This window comes from Engraulis encrasicolus, chromosome 4 (assembly GCF_034702125.1).
Source record: "Engraulis encrasicolus isolate BLACKSEA-1 chromosome 4, IST_EnEncr_1.0, whole genome shotgun sequence".
Taxonomy (NCBI): domain Eukaryota; kingdom Metazoa; phylum Chordata; class Actinopteri; order Clupeiformes; family Engraulidae; genus Engraulis; species Engraulis encrasicolus.
In genome coordinates this window covers 4,027,949-4,047,332 of record NC_085860.1, presented here as the reverse complement: position 1 = coordinate 4,047,332, position 19,384 = coordinate 4,027,949, and the positions used below count along the sequence as shown (strand labels likewise).

At 46.1% G+C, this 19,384-nt stretch overlaps 2 protein-coding genes across 2 annotated transcripts in view; one reads left to right on the top strand and one right to left on the bottom strand.

Annotated features, from left to right (window-relative positions):
• The first annotated feature begins 1,173 nt into the window (after nt 1-1,173).
• On the top strand, nt 1,174-11,019 carry aagab (alpha and gamma adaptin binding protein). The gene is made up of 10 exons (XM_063196559.1): nt 1,174-1,664; nt 2,594-2,784; nt 2,878-2,974; nt 4,706-4,795; nt 5,258-5,344; nt 6,262-6,341; nt 6,516-6,624; nt 7,984-8,088; nt 9,073-9,122; nt 9,474-11,019. Exons 1-10 carry the CDS (start codon nt 1,571-1,573, stop codon nt 9,549-9,551), a joined length of 981 nt encoding a protein of 326 aa, XP_063052629.1. The 5' UTR covers nt 1,174-1,570; the 3' UTR covers nt 9,552-11,019.
• Nucleotides 11,020-14,501: 3,482 nt separating this feature from the next.
• LOC134447202 (mothers against decapentaplegic homolog 3) overlaps nt 14,502-19,384 on the bottom strand; it is a 33,177-nt gene continuing 28,294 nt past the window's right edge. The window contains exons 6-9 of the mRNA XM_063196558.1: nt 19,267-19,384; nt 18,820-18,957; nt 17,868-18,012; nt 14,502-14,951 (exon numbers count right to left, since the gene is read on the bottom strand). The exon at nt 19,267-19,384 is cut by the window's right edge and continues 95 nt beyond it. Of these exons, the coding sequence (XP_063052628.1) occupies nt 14,828-14,951; nt 17,868-18,012; nt 18,820-18,957; nt 19,267-19,384 (525 nt within the window). The 3' untranslated portion in view covers nt 14,502-14,827. The remainder of the gene's footprint in view (nt 14,952-17,867; nt 18,013-18,819; nt 18,958-19,266) is intronic.

Genomic DNA, 19,384 nt, shown 5'->3' with positions numbered 1-19,384 from the left:
CTACTCATTGACCGCCTTGAATATAGGGTAGGACTGTTCGGCCACGTCTTAGAGTGGTTCAAAACATACAGGAAGGCATTTTTTGTCACCATTGGAGAACATGTCTCCAACAAGTATGATGTGCCTTTTGGAGTTGCTCAGGGTAGTTGCTTGGACCCTCTCCTCTTCTCTCTCTATATGTTGCCCCTGGGCTCCATCAGAGAGCACAATGTTGATTTTCATAGCCACGCCGATGATACACAATTATATATCTCTGTTGAGCCTAGCCAAACCCACTGCCCTTCATGCCTTGACTAAATGCATGTCTGCCATTATTAGCTTCTTCTACGCGACAGTAGAGTCTGTTCTCCTCTTTGGCAGTGAATGCTGGACCCTGAAGCCAACCCTAGAGAAATCCCTTGATGGATGCTTGCAAGTTGATTGCATATTTTATAGCTTATTTATTTTTCTTATCACATTAGTCATACTGTTATATCTTAATTTTGTGGGCATCTGTGGGTTGCTTCCAAACATCATCTCACTGTATTTATATAGTGACAATAAAGCACTACTACTACTACTCTACTATTTTTGTTTTATCTGTCCAGGGACTGCAGATGGAAATGAGCTATATATAGCTATAATCTGCCACAAGCCATCTATTTACTTCTCTAAACAATGTCTATTGTGCATGGTCCCTGCTGAACTAAACTACATAAACTAAACTAAACTAATTCTGCTGAAAATCAATATTTTCATGAACAAAATAAATACTCCTGGTAATCAAGGGGTCTGTTACAAATGTAGCCTGTTTGAAAGATTTGATTGTAATTTTATTACAGTCATACACTGCTTGGTCTTAACTGGTGTCTCATAGTGGTTTTTCAAGTGGGGGCCGGCTGGGGACTCCTGAGGCGCCCCAAGGAGCTGCTAGGGGGGTTGCGGCAGGTTGGCAGGAAAAGTATAGCACAACAAAATAAATAATGAATAACTGATAGGCTAACAGAAATCAAAATCAACGAAAAATGAGCTTAAATATTCCCAAAAGCATGTGAATAATCTATTATTATATGTGAACACATATAGGCCTACTGCTATTGTGTTTTATTTTAGTGGAACACTAGAGCCTAAGTAAAGGGCAATGATAAAACCATGTGAAAGGGGGTACCTGTAGAGCTCTACACAGAAGTGCCCCGAATGCACTCTTTAAACGTGTGGAAGTCGCCCTCTTGCGACCATAGAATGTCACATACCCACAAAAAGGGGTGTGCTTCCACCTCGACCAAGTAATTCCAGAGAGCATTTTTCGTAGTAGGAGGTTGCGACTGGAATGCGCCACAACTAAGTCCCATCTCCTTGCCATCAAACTTTATTAAATAACATGAATTCAGTCAGTGATTATAATTATACTACTGTTTGATTCAAAAGAACTAGAGCATTGCATCTCGATATCCTCTAGTCTAGCCTTTCTGGCATTTCTGCTTCTGGAATGGAATGGAAAAGCAGGAAGTGATAATAAGGTCAAAGTTGAAGAGTTTCAGTCCGCAGTTGTGTTGTGGTTGTGTGCCGTTTTTGCTGTGGTGATTTTGAAATGTCAGCCGAAGAAGACACAGCAATGGAGCCAGTGCCTTGCATTCTTATTTCCAGTTGTGATTCGGGGTTTAAAGAAGAGGAGCTTATCAAACGTGAGTTTCATGCAACCCATTTTGGAGCCCTACGTGCTCGCTAGTTTGCTAGCAAGTGATTGCTAGCCTGCTAACAACGTAGCTAGCCTACTTTTGAATGTATTCATCTCAACGGCATAATATTACTATACCGTATGTAAAATGGTTCGACTTCTTGAGTCTTAGAAAGCCATCTCAGAACAAGGTGATGACAACACATATAAGTGGAGCTTATCAAGTAGTCTAGATATTCATGTAATTCCTGCTACTCTTGCGAAGAGGTAGATGCATTTTTTCGTGACCTGTCAGCACTACCGTGTTGACATCACCTATATTGTAGGCATACGAGAACGAGTGAGTTGCTTCCAGCTGTTTGCATGAAAAAAAAACTCTTAACCTGGTGATGGTGATCAGTGGAGATGCTGTCACCACGTTACTCTGTTTTGATGTTTGCACTTTGGAGAATGGTTGTTGGTATGTTGATCCTCAGTGTGTTGAGTTCACAGGTTCAGTCACCTTGATGTTGCACAGCAGACGGCATATGTTCATCCCGCGAGCGGCTGTAGAAGTATTATGTTATTATTTTTTTTAATTTAATGTGTCGTCGTTCTAATCAAGACACTAATGACTTCGCAGATTAGGGGATCATAGACACCAGCAGGCGGCAACATTGGCCTACTTTGACCAGAGCCACCTTAGGTCTATATCAAGTGAGATCAACAAGACCATATACAAACATAGGCCTATCCTCTGATATTTGGGACAGATTTGAATATGGGCCAGGCTGTTCTTTAATTGGTGCCTTGCATGACAGCCCTCACAGCCTATGTGTGAAATAAATGCAAAGCACTTGGAATCAACTGCGTAGTTGGTGATATTATGCTGTGTAAATAAATGCTCATGTTGAAAGTTGATTGATTAGAATAGAATTCTGTGTTGTGTTCTCACAGAGATCCTTGGCACATCAACGGTTCCCGACCCATCGAAACAGGAGAACTCTGTCGTCTGGTACCCTTGGACAATCACAAACAAGTACTACACAGCCGACGTCAGCCTGTGCGTCGTGCCAAGCACGTTTCAGATGTGCTCAGAAGTTGCTCAATCTATGCAAGCCTTCATCGTGTACTTCAACAGTGCAGTAGTACGTGTCTTGCCTATCATTTTCCATATTCCTGTGTTAGTATGATATTACAGACCTCATTGTGATGCACAGTTATTTTTTGGGATGTTGCAGAAAGAGGGGCTGAACAACGTATCACCTTGGTTACCGATAGTGGAGGATCTGGCTCCAGAGGTGCTCATTCTGGTGTGTGACCACGTGTGTGATGATGGTGAGTTCTCCATTTTATCTCTGTGTATTTGTCTATGAATACGCTATTTTGTTAATATGTGTGTGCCACCGGTTTATAGATAGAGATGAAAAAGTAATAATAATAATAATTGTATTTGTATAGCACTGTGTCATACAAGGCATGTAACTCAAAGTGCTTAACAAATGGGAAAAAACATTGTTAGAGATAGATTTAAAAGGAGAGGAGAGATAGATTTAAAAGGAGAGGTATAGAGGAGAGGCAGAAAAAGCAGGAAGGCAGAGGAAGAAGAGATAGACAGAGAATGTAGAGTCATAAGGTCAACGTAGGATAGGACCAGGATTCTTAGATGTGTAAGGTCCATAGTGGCTGGGCCTATCATGAGTCATAGATAGTCACACAGAGATTGGGCGCTCAGGTGCGGCCCCTGGTGGCATCAGGGGTGAGGAAAAACTCCCTTTCGCTTGATTCATAGTTTGTGAGGGGGGAAAAAAAGCTCAGTGAGGTCTGAGAAAAAAGACCCCCTGTAGTCAGGAAGAAACCTCAGGCAGAGACCAGCGGCCACCTAGGGGAGCCCCCTGCCAGGGCTGGATTGCGAGTAGTAAGGGCGCTGCGGCGGCTGGGACACTATGACGTCTTGGCAGCTAGGAGTTGGCAAGGATGAAGAGGTGGGTCTTCAGCTGCTTCTTAAAGGAGTCGACGGAGGTGGCTGATCGGATCTCGATGGGGAGGGTGTTCCATCTCTTGGGCGCATAGCAGGCAAACGCGGCGTCGCCGATCTTCTTCTGCGGGGGGGTGGGGGTCCTTAGCAGCTTGGCATCAGTGGACCTGAGAGCTCGAGCAGGGGCATAAAAAGAGAGCATGTCTGAGATATAGCTATAGTAAGCTTCAACCAGGATTTTTTTTGCATTAATTTCTATGCAATGTTTCGGGTGAACACCCTTCTTCAGGCGTCTCTCATTTGGTTGTCTTGCTCCCAGGTCAGTCGTTTTTTGGATGTGCGAGCTTCAAACTACTCCTGCCACCAGTTTATAGCCATATGATTGTCAGGGAATGTGATTGCATAAAGCAGCTTGTGTGTGTGTGTGTGTGTGATGACGGCGAATGCCCCATTTTGTGTGTGTGTTATTGTTTTGTAAGGGTTGTGCATCATCATGCGGTTTTGAGTAATCTCATATTGAGTAAAGCAGCTCATGTGTGATGATAATAAGTGTTCCATTGTGTGTGTGTGTGTGTGTGTGTGTGTGTGTGTGTGTGTGTGTGTGTGTGTGTGTGTGTGTGTGTGTGTGTGTGTGTGTGTGTGTGTGTGTGTGTAATTCTGTGTTTGTACATGTGTTAGTATATCGTCATATGATTTTCGATAGAGGTCTCAGTGAGTAATTCAGCTCATGCTTGTTTTGTGTTTAAATGTTGAAGTGAGATTGCATCACTTTTGCATTAGTCACAAACAATGGTGGTGTGGTTATTTCTGTTGGCCTTGATGGTCAGGAGTTTCCTTATTTTCAGTCACGTCAAGGTCTGTTCTGGGGTTTTTGTGGTTACAAAAGTAGTGGGAAGCACAGCGAGCAGCACGGTTTATAAAAGCATATGACTACTGTACAGGGTGACTAAACCAGGCGTGGGAATCGGCCACAAGTTGGCCTGAGACTGGTGTTGAAAGTGTGTGTGTGTGTGTGTGTGTGTGTGTGTGTGTGTGTGTGTGTGTGTGTGTGTGTGTGTGTGTGTGTGTGTGTGTGTGTGTGTGTGTCATAGGAGTCAGCAGGCAAGAGGCCCAGCAGTGGTGTCTGTCTCATGCTTTCGAACTGGTGGAGCTCAACCCTCAAGATCTCCCAGATGAAGATGGTAACGTGTCCCCTCTCATTTCCTGTTTGGTTTGTCTCCCATGAGACAGTCAATTTGTTTCTGATTGCCTGTTGCAGTTTTTCTTACTGGTGTGAGTCACTGGAATACTATGTAATGATTTCAAGGTTTCCCAGTGTATTGCACATTGCGCACAATGCTGTGTCTCTCTTTCATTAATTTACTGTAAACATAGTAAACAACTTCACTGATCTACTTAAGATACCTAATCACAAACAGACAATACAATGAGCTCCCCACTCATCCATGATAGACAGTATAAAGTAAATGGACTCCTTTCATAAGAAAGTACTTTATAACACAGCCAAACCCGTAGCTATCAGTGCTTCAACAGACGAGTCCATTGGTGTGAATAAGTGAATGTTGGCATAAAGTAAATTGAATATGTTGACAAGAGAGCAATGTGCAACGTCGCCAGACCTGTGCCTTCCTGTGCTTGAACAGACGATTTCCCTGAGTCCACCGGTGTGAAGAGGATAGTCCAGGCCCTGAACGCCAACGTCTGGGCCAGCGCAGAGATGAAGGATGGAGGTAAGCGGGCAGAGCATGCCATAGTATAGAGGGTCTGTATTGAGAAACAATAAGGGGTGAAGGCGTTTATGCTTCATTGGAATTTGAACTGTGCATCTTCTCTAATATTGAAAAACGATTACAGGCCCTGCCGTGGCCAACTGGTAAGGCACTCGTCTACCATGCAGCTGACCTGGGTTCGATTCCCGGCCCGGGTCCTTTGCCGGCTCTTACCCGTCTTTTTCTCCCTACTTGCTTCCTGTCACCACCTTCACTGTCCTGTCATAAAATAAAAAGTAAAAAAGACCAAAAAATTATCATAAAAAAAGAAAACCAATTACTAGTGGGAGGGGTGAACTCTGGCATCCTCGTCCCTCTCCCGTTTGCTGATTGGTTGTCTGGTAATAAGAGCAAACCCCTCACAGAACACACGGTCATAACGTGGAAGGAACCTTTTTTTGGACTGAAGCACTTGCGTCTGGCAAGAGCAGACTAGTGGTTGAAATGCCTAAGCTGTTTTCAGTCTTAGCAAAATGGTGCTGATTTCTGCACTAGGTTCACTGGAGACCAAAGTACTTGCCACCTCCGTTCATAATTCGTTTGATTTTTGGTGTGACTGGGAACACTTGATGTCACAACTTTCCAGCGATTTGATGCCATCCAAATCATTTTTTTCCAGTGCAAGAAGTAGTTCTATAAATGTATGAATTATGAGGGTCATTGTACACGAATTGCAGGACGTATGTCTCCTGTTAATGCCTGTCTTTTGTTAAGCATACTTTTCAAATAACTTTGACCCTAGTGATGGAATGGCACTCAGACAACTCCTTCCAGTGCATAATGTGGTGTTGTAAATAACTGAGTCAGGAGGGCCATTGGTGCATGATGAAGAAGTCTGTGTTCTCCTCATCTCGTCTGTCTGTGTGGTCTCTCATCAGAACACAACCAGGGCTTCGGCCTCATGAGCAGCCTGGTGGCCGCCAAACACAACAACCCTCGGCCCAGCCAGGACTCACAGGTGCGTGTGTGTGTGTGCATGTGTGTGCGTGCGCGTGTGCGTGTGTCTGTATGTGACTGTGTCTGTGTGTGTGACTACATTGTCCTATTGTATATTTGAATTAGCTGTGCTCCTAGTCTCCCTAGTTGTGTTTTATGGTGGCAACGTATGTCTTTGTTTGCGTGTCCTGATCAGTCTTCAGGCTCCCCGGCCGAAAGTGCAGAGGAGAGTCCAGCGGTCCAGCGGCCAGACAGGGGACAGAGTGGCAACAACAACAGCAGCCAGCAGGGCGGAAATCTAATGGGTAAGGCTCAACAGCTGCTTTTATAGACCCGTTCAGAGTCGACTTCCTCATGAATGCGTGCGCATCGTTGACTCAAACACACCAGAGATATATTGTAAGGATATTACGAGAGACTCCACTTTTCTGGGTGGTACTGCACTCTAGGGGGAGTGCAGACTCCATTCAGAAAGAACGGGCTGCTGCGCTCAGAGCCGTATCTCGACAGCGGCCACTAGGAGAACTGCAGGCATGGGTGAAATCGGGAGTGGTGATTCTGTATGTAATACTGGGTGACAGTGCAGACACTAAAGAGAGAAAAAGTGACGTTCTGAAGCGTGTACGTTGATAAAAAATAGAGATTCCGAAAAGTACACTTGTCATGCTATTTTGAGAGGGAAGAGGCTGTTCTAGAAGCATAGGAGATGTTTGTTGTTACAAGACATTAAACTACTGACTGGACTGATGACATCGCCAGGAATACCCGTGTCCGTGGTGCCCACTGCATATCTGAGGTTAGCGCGAGCATCCGTTATCTTATTTCGGAAAAAACACCTGTCGAGTCTCTGTACAAGTGAACGGAGCATGGACGGTTTTGAGGCAGCGGTGCATACGCAGCCAAATTACGTCATACCTGTGTACAAACTCTAAAGGGGTTTATTTGTCACCGCCACAGCTTGGCCAAACAGCGTGGCACTGTCCTGGGTAAGGCTTACAGGGCAACCCAGACATTGGCTTCTCTGGTACTTGTTTATGTGTTGAAATCAATTGGTGGCTGTGAGATTTACTTTACAGTGTGTTCAGATTGAATGGTGGACGTACATTTAACCATGCTTGTTTTTGTATTTATTTAGATCGGGGTTTCCCAAACTGGGGTGCGCGGCTTGCCGTAAGTGGGTGCGCGAGCTGAATAGAGCAATGGTGGATTTGTGAGTTTTTATCCAGCATTAAGTAGTTTTTAATTGTATGGTGAATTGTATGCTGGAAGGGTCCATCTGAAATGTAGTTTAACTCTTAGACTATAGGAAAAGAGGATTCCCCAAAACGCGTGCATAATGTGCAGTGAATGCGCAGTGAATCCATACTTGCGTGGCCATCAGCACACCAAAATATCGCTTATGGGGTGCGCAAACCACATTGAAATGTACAAGGGGATGTGCAGGGGAAAAGTTTTGGGAACTGCTGATTTAGATGATCCAATAGCGGACATTGGACATAGAGTTGTGTGTGTGTGTGTGTGTGTGTGTGTGTGTGTGTGTGTGTGTGTGTGTGTGTGTGTGTGTGTGTGTGTGTGTGTGTGTGTGTGTGTGTGTGTGTGTGACAGAATGTGAAAATGTGTCTGTCAGGGGTATGTACGGTACTAATCCTTCATCTTGTTTTCAGATTCCATGACAGACATGGACATCCAGGAGTTGGCCAACCTGACAGCAGGGGATGCAGATGTGGAGAACTTTGAGCGCCTCTTCACCAAACTAAAAGAAATGAAAGGTGAACATTTCCCACATGCAGTATGTTCCTGTGCCTACTTAAACTTGCACGTTTTCTGACATTGTGCAGATACACTGTGGGTGTGTCCATTCATGTCCAACACAGCTTAATGCTGCCCACTGGGGCTGTAGTTTAAGAGTCTTTTTTAAAACGAACTACAGTATGAAGCCACTTAATCTGCCAATCAAGTCATGCTAATCTACAGGATATAATTTGTTGGTTCAACTCCATGTCATTATAATGATGTTCTGTTGTGCTGTGAGTGGACGGGCGCTCATATTGGTGGTTCCAGTTGCGACTAATGCCACCCATTATGTGGAGAATGGGTTTGTTCTCTTGTATTGGCCCAATGCACTGTGTTTTAAGAACTGCTTAAGCCCTGACTGACTCTCTGAAGTGTGTGTGTGTGTGTGCGTGTGTGTGTGTGTGTGTGTGTGTGTGTGTGTGTGTGTGTGTGTGTGTGTGTGTGTGTGTGTGTGTGTGTGTGAGAGAGGGGGTGGGTTAGAGGAACCGTGCCACCCCACACACCCTAAACCAGCCACCCCTCCTGCTTGGCCACACTTGCTGGTGTCAGTCCATTAGCGTTGCCCTCAGCGGTGCCCAGGGGACGTGGCGCATGATTGGCTTTTAAGGAGCGAACACTCGCACGGCTCCCGTTAATGCCCAGGGCAAATTTGCGGTAGCGCAACACCGCATACACAGTGGATGACTCACACACACACACACACACACACTCTCTCTCCCTCTCTCACACACACATACGCACACACACGCACACCTCCTGTGTTGGGCTATTTTTGTAGCCATGTCCGGGGCTCATTTACATTGACATGCTGCTCTGTGCTGTGCTGTGCTGTGCTGTGATGTGGTGTTGGGACAAGGAGGAGCTTTCATTCCTCGACAGTCATCACCCAAGAGTAGGAGATTGTTTTCCACCTACTCAGCTAAATTTGTTCTCTCTGTGTTTCTTTCTTGCCCTGCCAGATAAAGCGTCCTCCCTACCTCACGAGCAGAGGAAAGTCCACGCTGAAAAGGTTTGTGCCCTCGGTGTGAAGCTGTGGTGTGTGTCCAAAGAGTTTTTAGTTGAGCTTGATAGATGTTTTGTTCGTCATCCAAGGAACTTTGTGTGCGCGTGTGCGGCGCGCGTGTGTGTGCGCGCGCGTGTGTGCGCGCGCGTGTGTGCGCGTGTGTGTGCGCGCGTGCGTGCACACCTTTTATGTATGTTTATCTGAGTATGAGCGTGTGAGAAATTGTATGCTCATCATTGTTTAACTGGGTCACTGATGTGTGTGTGGGTGTAAGTGTGTGCAAGAAATTGAGAGAAGCACCTGTTCACCTCACCCATGTCCCCTAGACTGAATGTTGGCCTGTCTTGGTTCCTGCAGGTAGCCAAAGCCTTCTGGATGGCCATTGGTGGAGACCAGGACGAAATTGACGGTCTGTCCTCCGGAGAGGAGAGCTAACTGATGTCACAGCAAACCCCCTTACTCCCCCCCCTTACCACCAGACGGCTTATACCCCGTCAAAATGTTTGGATGGTGGGGGACGTTTTGGGGTTACGGGCCTAAGAACTGAGAGACTGGACTGGACTGGACTGGGCTGGGAGCAGAGTTTCATATGGTTACATGAAATGGTGGAAAAGTTGGGCTTCCCTTATGAAATGTAAATAAAACCCCAAGAGGTTTGAACAAGCCGTTTTAATCACGCACATCCAAGTAGCCCAGTTACAGAGTTACAGGGGGGGGGGGAGAGAGGAGGAGATGAAAATCTGAGAGCAGGGGGGCACTGTAGCACAGCGCGCTAAGCCCCCCACATTTGGGCTTGCATGCCCACTCACGGGGAAACCGTTTCGAATCCGGCCGGGTTCGTTTCCCGATCCTCCCCTGTCTCTCTGTCCCATTTGCTTCTTGTCACCTTCTTCGACTGTCCTGTCAAATAAAGGCATAAAAGCCCCTAAAAAATATTTAAAAAAAAAGAAAATCTGACACTTAGACAAAAGAAAATCTGAGCGCCAGAAATGGCATTTAGAATCTTTTTTTTAATTATTTGTACGATTTACAAAATAAGCCCACAAGAAAACCACTTTGTGGGTCTGCTAATTACATACTGGGCTTGTGGCTTTTAGAAAAAGGAGTCCGTCCCGTTCCAGCCCTCCCAAGTAGTCCATCATTGGCTGCACATCCTGGATCCTGAATGATCCTGTGGCCATTTGCGGTCTTGTCTTACGAAGGATTGAGTTCACTGAGGCAGCCTCTCCATCCACCTACTCGATGTCCACCATCATCCCCACCTTTCAGAAACCAGCCCGGCTTCGCTATGCAGTGCAGTTACCAGCTGCTGGTGTTGTGGTGGGTGGGTGGATATATATATATATATATCGGAGCAGCACTTCAAGTCAAACTGCTTCCACCCCTCCTTTCCTGTGGCCTCTGGCCTTGTCATGCCAGGCTCAACATTGTTGATCATAGAAGTTTTATTCAAGGTGTTGCAAAAGCACAATTCAAAATGTCGTTATTGCATTTGCACTCTAGATGTTGAATGAGAAAAAAAGTTGGTCTGCCTAGGTGGACAGTGGAGATTTGTTTTCTCCACGCAGGGAGGTAGTGCAGCATTGAGGCAAGAGGACTCAGGAAAGGACCTGGTGGAAATAGTTTGACTTGCATATGTGACGACTAGCTGCCACCATGCATGCTTCCAGCCACCCTCTGCACAGCTTCCGGAAGAGACTTCTAGAATGCAGTATGGAAACGGACTGGCATCTATTCACGGACATAACGGATTAGAGAGTTCCGAGTTCAGCTCCAGTGAACATTTCAGAGTCAGTGTGTTTTCCCTTGTCCTCATGGTGTGTGTTACTGATGTTAATCATGCGTTCTTCGGAAAGAAGTAGCACTTTACCTTGTGTAATAAAATGTGTTTGTCAATGAAGAATGCGTCCCATATCTGAATTGTTTGATTTACCTGATTTAGGTTATAACAGTTCTCATTTTACTTTATAGCCACTATTGGTAAGAAAAGAGAGCAATAACAACAAAAAGCACAGCATTTAATATACATTTTTTATTATTAAACGTTCTTGGATAACAAAACAGAAATGGATACAATGCAGGAGCATGAGACAAAAGCAGAGAACAAAAAAAAAATCACATAGGGCAACAGAAGGAACACTAAAAAGGACAAAACTATACGCCCAATTGAAATGCAAAGAAGGTTAAGTACTAAAAAAGTACTTCAAGAGCAAAGCAGAGATAAGAAGAAATACCAGAGATCTTACAGTCTCACCACAAATCAAATCCAATGAACCCAACAGCTCACTCTGTTTCCTATGTAGCATTCAGCTGAGAACAGCACCGGCTGCAACCCTGCAGCAGACAGACCCTGATCTCTCACGGTCAGTGTGTCTGCCATCCCACTCCACTCAGCTTGGAGACAAGACGGCAGAAGCCAGCTTAGTGTCATGGTGACAACTAGAGCCACACTCTGTTGCCATGGATATGTTAAACCACACACATACACAACAACAAAAACAAATGACATGAAATGAAAGAAAAAAAGTCACAGCTCGTTAAGCGGAGATAGCCCATCACTAGACTTCTAACACAAGCCTGAAGTTGACCACTAGCTCAAAGCTGTGCATTGGGAATCGAGAGTGAGGGGGTCACTGTAAATAGTCACATGAGGGTAAGAACACAGAGGGGCCGTGCTCCGGACCAAAAGGAATACATCAGTTTAGATGTAAAACCCTCGAAGGTTTAGTCAATCTACAGAAATGGGTTGTATTTCTATAAAAATGAATATCTAGAAACTTAATCAGTCCACCTTTTATTGATTTCGGCTCTTAGATGGGTAGGACTTTAAAATGAATTTCTACACATTTCTGAAATGGCACTTAAAGGGTTTTGCATCTGAACTCACGCGTGTGTTTTTTTGGTAGTTGTTTTTTTTTTTTTTTTTTTGTATGCATGTGTGGGTTTGCCAACTGACACAGGAGGGTAACGTGTCCTGCTCACAGTCCTCAGTATACAGCACTGTAGACAGTACAGTCCTCCAGGCAGGACACCAGCTTTCTTTGACTCGTTTGGTGGGCCTAAAAAGGTGCACTGTGTAGGATTATGGCCAAAGTAGGCATTGCAATTATGCTGCTCATTGAAACTGTGGTGATAAGTATTTGTAAAAAATAAAATAAAAAAAGGTAACATTTGTGAACAGGCAGCATGAATTCAGGAAATAAACTACAACATTACACAGTGCACCTTTAAGTGTCAAGAAAAAGCAGCCATAGGTAACAGAGGGGCAACATTTTAAGAAATGATAAATCATCATCATCATCATCATCATCATCATCATAATCAGTCAAGACAAAACAGATCCAGTTAAGGTTAGCCTGATCTATCATAAAGTGTAAGACAAAATGCCCATCTGCCCTAGAAGTAAGGGCCCAGAACCTGGGCTGGGCTCGTCAGTAACCCCCCTTTGCGGCCCTATAGAGCCACCTCTGTAGAAAAATACAAGCCACATGTCAAGAGCTGCCAGCAGTACTCGCTCTACTTTTATCGTATTCAGTTTCTAAAACTCATCGCATCAAAATACTCTTTAATATCTTGTCAGCACATAAAAATAATAACTAGTAGTAAAATAGACACACAGATACACGAGATTGTGCAAAAAGGAGAAGATGCACAAACACTCTCTATTTCATGTTTTTTTCTCTACTCTTTTTTTGATGACATATCAGGTGACAATCCTGAGAATAGTAATCCCTTTGACGTGCTTTATGTTATTTATGGACATACGGTAGGTACGTATTTCACAACAGCAAGAGAACAAGTTAAGAGGACAAGAGGAAGAACAACAAATCAAGGAGGAGAAAAAACAACTCCTCAGGTGGCGTCAGTATTCACCACCTCACCTCACTGGCTGCATTTTAAAAGTTGGCCCAGAGTGAGAGTTCCAGAACGTTGGAACATTTTCCTCTGCCTTCTCCAAGCAAAAACAGTCAGTAATGTACAAATACTCTTTACAATACTACACTAATTTATGTACAGTCATTGAAGACAACAGTTTAAATACAGCTCTGAAGCCAAAAGTTATAACGGAATCCATAATTAAAAGAAGCAAACAGAAATCCAGAATTTAAACAGAATTTCAAAAGTACTACTCCATGGAGTAGCCAAGACAAGTGCTTTAAAACAATGGAAATTAACGGTTTTGTGCTACTTAAAAAAAAAAAAAGTACCTTAAATACTATTGATCTGGGTGACGACGCTCCAATTCCTTGTCATGTCTGTGTGTGAAAATCAAATAGCTACGAAGCTAATCTACCAGTTTAGCATTCAACATGAACACATACACTTGAACTAAACAATAAACAGTAAAATAAAAGGAAAAACCCAACTTGGTTCGGTTGTCGACGGTTCCCCATGAACTTGAGGACGGTTCTCTTCAGCCATGCAGAAGATGGCCATGTTGGTCGCCATGACAGCAAGGGGTCAGAGTTCAAGCTAGCTCTAGCTAAGATGGCTAGGATGGTTGTCCAGTTAGAAGAGTGGCCTCCGGACAGCCACTCATACAGCAACATCAATGACTCATAATTACATAGTTTTCATGAGTGAGAGATGAGGAACAAAGAAGGGAAAAGCGCCTACATGTTCTCCTTATTCCTATAAGTCTTTCCACATAACGAGTCCTCCATGAACTTCTGTATATTTTACAGATGAGGTGATTGGTCGTTGTCCTGTGACTAACTGCTCGGTCATGCATTGTCAATGGCTGTAGGTCACCACATGCAAAACAAGCAGGAATTAATTGGGACACCGGACACCGGGCCCCACACCTGCTCCTGTTCCTGACCCTGCCCAACGGGACACTGGGGAATGACCAAGTCAGCAGGTCAACTACCAACAGACCCCGGAAAGTGCTCAGTAAACGATGTGAAATGCAATATAACCAGGCAGAGTGGAGTAGAGGAGAGGGCTGTTTCTTTCCTGGGGAGGGGGTCGAGCTTAGGGGAGGCAACTCTCTCTGATGCTCCATGTGTATGCATGTCCCACTTGTGATGAGGAATGGCGGTCGGTCTGGGGTTGGTGGCGGTGAGTGTGTGCATGCGTGCGTGTGTGCTTGAGGGTGTGAGAATAAGAGGGGGCGGATGGATGTAAAATGTGGTTGGCTGCCAGGATGAATGCTGCCCAACTGTGTTGCAGACACTGTGTGTTGTGTTGAATGTTCCAGAGAGGCCCAGGATACGCCAGAGCAGGGTATAGAGGAGAGGGTGACGGACGAGGATAGAGAAGGAGGATGGAGGGAGAGGAGGTGGAGGATGGAGGAGGAGGATGGGGAGGAGGAGGAGACTGAAGAGAAGGAGGATGGAGGGAGAGGAGGTGGAGGATGGAGGAGGAGGATGGGGAGGAGGAGGAGTAGGAGTAGGAGTAGGAGGAAGATGAGAATGAGGATAGAGGATGGAGGTGTAGAATGGAGGAGGAGGAGGAGAATGGCCAGGGATGGAGGTGGGGGTACTGGAGGGGATGGGCTCATTGCCAGCATGCTGGCCGCGCTGCAGGCCCCATATGTGGGGAGAGGATGCTCCAGAGAGGCCCTATGAGATTGTGGATGCTCTATGCGACTGGGACCACGGAGGGTGGGGGGGGGGTGTGGAGGCTCCGTATGTGTCTGTAGGGGTGAGGACTGGAGGCTCCGTATGTGTATGCGAGGGTGAGGACCGGTGGCTCCACGGTGATGGTATCTAGGAGACGCTGGAGCAGCGGATGGTGGGGGAGCCCATCTGGGTCAGCACCTTGTCCAGCCACTGCAGAGGCCCGTTCAGGTGCAGCTCGATCCAGCAGGGGGTGCTGGTCACCGTTTGACGTCTGGGGACAACACGCAAACAAAAACACTTTATAATGCAGTTTATGTTGATATGTATGAACATGGAATGTGTACTTGCGTATGCGAGTGAAATTACACAATGTATACACACACTGTACATACTTTCTTTTTTGATTGCTGGGTTACATTACATTGTACAGCCCTAGTTAAATTAATAGGTCACAGTTGAACAAATACACACACAGCCAATGCAGAAAAGGTGGGAAAACATGCCGTATTTAAGGATGCAGTATTTAAGGACACAATTTTCAAAGAGAGATGTGGTGTTTAGACATTAGTGTCAGCATCTGTCAATTCAGCATCTGTGACAAAAATTCAAACGCACTGGTGGAGAACTGTCCATAATATTCCTTATATTTGACAACAAATGCCAGTGGGAATGTGGCAATCAGGCTGTGTGGCCTGTGTGTTCTCAGAGTTCCTTTGGGTGTAGATTGATTTATTGGTTGACTGTTTGTGTCGTGTGTGTGCGTGTCGTGTGTGTGTGTGTGTGTGTGTGTGTGTGCGTGTGTGTGCGCGTGTGTGTGCGCGTGTGTGTGTGTGTGTGTGTGTGTGTGTGTGTGTGTGTGTGTGCGTGTGTGCGTGTGTGCGTGTGTGTGTGTGTGTGTGTGTGTTTAGTGATCTCCTAGGTGACCGATTGGGGTGGCAGGCAGTGTATATATAGCCCCTCTCCATTTGTGCTGGTCGTCTCCAGTGGATGTTTTATCTGAAACTCACCCGGCCAGAGTCGCTCTGCTGGGGAATTCCCCTTCTCTTCTCTGTGCACCTAATACCCACACACCCTTTCCCTTCCCTTCCCTTCCCTTCCCCTCACACATACGTATGCACACGCACACACACACACACACACACAGACACACGCACACGCACACGCACACACACACACACACACACAGACACACGCACACGCATACACTGCATTCCTCCAGCATTACACAAACATGCTCCCCATCACCTCTGGCTATTTCCACCACCCCCACCCCCTTCCTGCCTCCCATCTAGATCTAGATCTGCCAAACACACACACTCCACACTCTTCCTTGTTTTCTCATCAGATCTTAGCAGAAATCGTTCTCTACCAAACACACACTCTCTTCTCTTCATCTCTAGGATCCTACTATTGGCTACATCTACCGGACTTCAGAGCCAGTGGGGTCCTCTTCAGCATTCTGAAACTTTGTCTCTCTCCTTCTAGGTCTGTCTCTGTGGGGTCCCCTTGTCTGTCTGTCTGTCTGTCCTTCTCTGTCTGTCTCTCTGCAACTGTATGTCTGTCTCTCGTCCTCCCCAGTCTTCTCCCTCCTTCACTAGTAGCCCTCAGAGACGCCACTGACCAGACCTGAGCAGACGGCCCCCGTGCCTGCTGCCTCCACAGCCAGACTGTTGCCATGGCAGATGAGACACTGTGTTCTTTCAGAGCCAGACCATGAGGAGGGGATGAGGAGGACCGAGGAGGAGGAGGAGGAGGAGGGAAAAACTCGACAATAAACAAATATATTTTATACACATGGGAAATGCTGTGATTGAGTGTGGGTGGGAGAGACATCTTTTTCTAAAGTGTTTCATGTGGTCCACCAGTAGGCAAGTCAAGTCATGTTGTTACAACCTTCAGCCAGCCTACAAAAAAAACCTATATGGCAAATTAACACAGTGTTTTAGACAGCGTGTGCGTGTGTGTGTGTGTGTATGTGTGCAAATCTTTCTAATCCAAACCCATGGATTTTGAGGCGAGCGCGCGCGCGCGCGTGCGTGCGTGCGTGCGTGCGTGCGTGCGTGCGTGCGTGCGTGCGTGCGTGCGTGCGTGCGTGCGTGCGTGCGTGTGTGTGTGTGTGTGTGTGTGTGCTGTGGAGAGAGGGAGTGAGGGAGCTAAGAGAGCATGGGAGGGAAATGAAACAAAAAGAGGAAGGGACCGAAAAAAATCGGCCACTTTGCTCTTGCATGCATTCACTGGAAACGGCAAGAGGAACTCCCTGGACCTGAGGCTCTGCACGTGCCCGTGTTTGTGTGTGTGTGTGTGTGTGTGTGTGTGTGTGTGTGTGTGTGTGTGTGTGTGTGTGTGTGTGTGTGTGTGTGTGTGTGTGTGTGTGTGTGTGTGTGTGTGTACAACACAGGTCTCCTGCTCCAAAACAGGACAAAACATCCTCTTTGCAGGCTGCTATTATTTTTTATGGTTCATGTGTGAATGTCAAAATACAAGCCAGAACAAATCTCAACAGCATTTCACACAAAAACATGGTGAGAGATTTATTGTGCATGAGTGTGTGTGTGTTGGTTGGCTGCCTCGTTCAGGCACGTGTTTATGTGTAGTGTGTGTGTGTGTGTGTGTGGGCAGGCAAATGCATGCTAGATCCCCATGAATCAGAATAACACCATTTGTCATGATAAACACTCCTACAGAGGATCTGTTATGTGTGTGTGTGTGTGTGCCTGAGAGAGAGAGAGAGAGAGAGAGAGAGAGAGAGAGAGAGAGAGAGAGAGAGAGAGAGAGAGAGAGAGAGAGAGAGAGAGAGAGAGAGAGAGAGAGAGAGAGAGAGAGAGGGAGAGGGAGAGGGAGCATGGGGTTGAATGTTTCTTGAAGTGTTTGCGTGTGCTTGCACTCATGTTCATAGTATGCAGTCCTCTGCCAAGCACAGATCAACTCAGTAATGTAGCCAGCGACTGAAGGGAGTTTACAGTTTAGATTAAGCCCTGATGAAGCTCATGTGAAATGGTGTGTGTGTGTGTGTGTGTGTGTGTGTGTGTGTGTGTGTGTGTGTGTGTGTGTGTGTGTGTGTGTGTGTGTGTGTGTGTGTGTGTGTGTGTGTGTGTGTGTGTGACCTATACTCTGTGGCCCAGTCATTGACGAAGCCAGTGTGTGTGTGTGCGTGCGTGCGTGCGTGCGTGCGTGCGTGCATCTTCACCTGTACTCTGCGCCCCAGCCCTTGACGAAGCTCATGCGGATGGTGCACATCCTGGTGAGCTGGTAGACGGCCTCGAAGCCCTGGTTGACCGACTGGGCCAGCAGCGCCGCAAACTCCTGGTTGTTGAAGATCTTCAGGTTGCATCCTGTACCAAACAAAAACACACACACACACACACATACAGAGCATAAGAACACGCATCAAAATACAAGCACGCACGCACGCACGCAAGCACACACTCACACACACCACAACTGAACAGCCCCAAAGAAGGACAGATCAATAGGCATTGTGATGGCCCGTATATTTCCACACAACACACAACTGAAATAAGCTCTAAATGAAGTCAACATCAATTTATTGGAATGCAGTGTTGCTCGTGTACAAATGATAAATAGGACACTAAAGGCTGCAGTATCTATGCATACGGTGTGTCCACTACACATCACAGCACCATCATGTGCCCCCCACTGCACACCAGGACTGTCTGCTACTCTCGCACTCATACGGGTCACTATGCTACTGTCGCTTAGCAACATATTGATTTGGGTGAAGAAGCCGACTAGCCAACCTTTCATATGAGGCTATGTGTTCCCTAACTCCAGTAGTACAGCCACATTGCTTTCCCACAAAACAAAGCCAATGGCAAGAATAGTTACATAATGCATAATATAGACTAGGAGTGCGTCCCTACATCAACAGCATGGGCCAGACTTGAACTTGTATGCAGACATGTATGCATGGGTGCATGACTGTAGGCGGTGGAAAAAGAGTTTAGAATATCTTTCTAGTTATTATACTGTACATATAACATATTCCAGGAGAGAGAGACTGTGTGTGTGTGTGTGTGTGTGTGTGTGTGTGTGTGTGTGTGTGTGTGTGTGTGTGTGTGTGTGTGTGTGTGTGTGTGTGTGTGTGTGTGTGTGTGTGTGTGTGTGTGTGTGTGTGTCACCTGGCGGAATCTTGCAGACTGTGGCCGGGTGCCACCCATATCGCTGGTTACAGTTGGGGCTCTGGACAAAGATGGCGCTGTCACTGAGACACTCTGCAAACACCTCTCCGCCGATGTAGTACAATCTCACTCCCCGACCTGAAAACACACACGCACACACACACACGCAAACACACACACACAAACCAACCTATTACAATAAAATACAATTGTGGATAAAACACAATGATATACTTGTACATGTAAAAACGTTGACACTTGGAAAACTGCTGAACTGCACAGAATGTGCAGTCTCTAGGCCAAATTTGTTGTCGTTATTATGATGAAATACAGGAAGAAGACATACAGTATACAGTATGCACTTTAAAGTAGTAGGCATCATGCTCATGAAGTGGGATTACCAATCAGCGATTCAACATGCAGGAGTTTGGCATAAGCATACTGTACCAATATGGCGTCGCGTGAGCTCCACGGCGGCGTTGCGGTTGACGTTGGACAGCAGGCCCAGGCAGAACCGCTCGGCGTTGGAGGGGTCGGTGAAGCCGTCCACGGTGAGTGAGGGCTG

Bases quoted from the DNA above. Each gene is read 5' to 3' on its own strand.
- aagab (XM_063196559.1), top strand. From the start codon at position 1,571: ATGTCAGCCGAAGAAGACACAGCAATGGAGCCAGTGCCTTGCATTCTT. The intron at 6,625-7,983 runs GTAAGGCTCAAC...TCTTGTTTTCAG, and splicing joins GCAGGGCGGAAATCTAATGG to ATTCCATGACAGACATGGAC. The intron at 9,123-9,473 runs GTTTGTGCCCTC...TGGTTCCTGCAG, and splicing joins GGAAAGTCCACGCTGAAAAG to GTAGCCAAAGCCTTCTGGAT.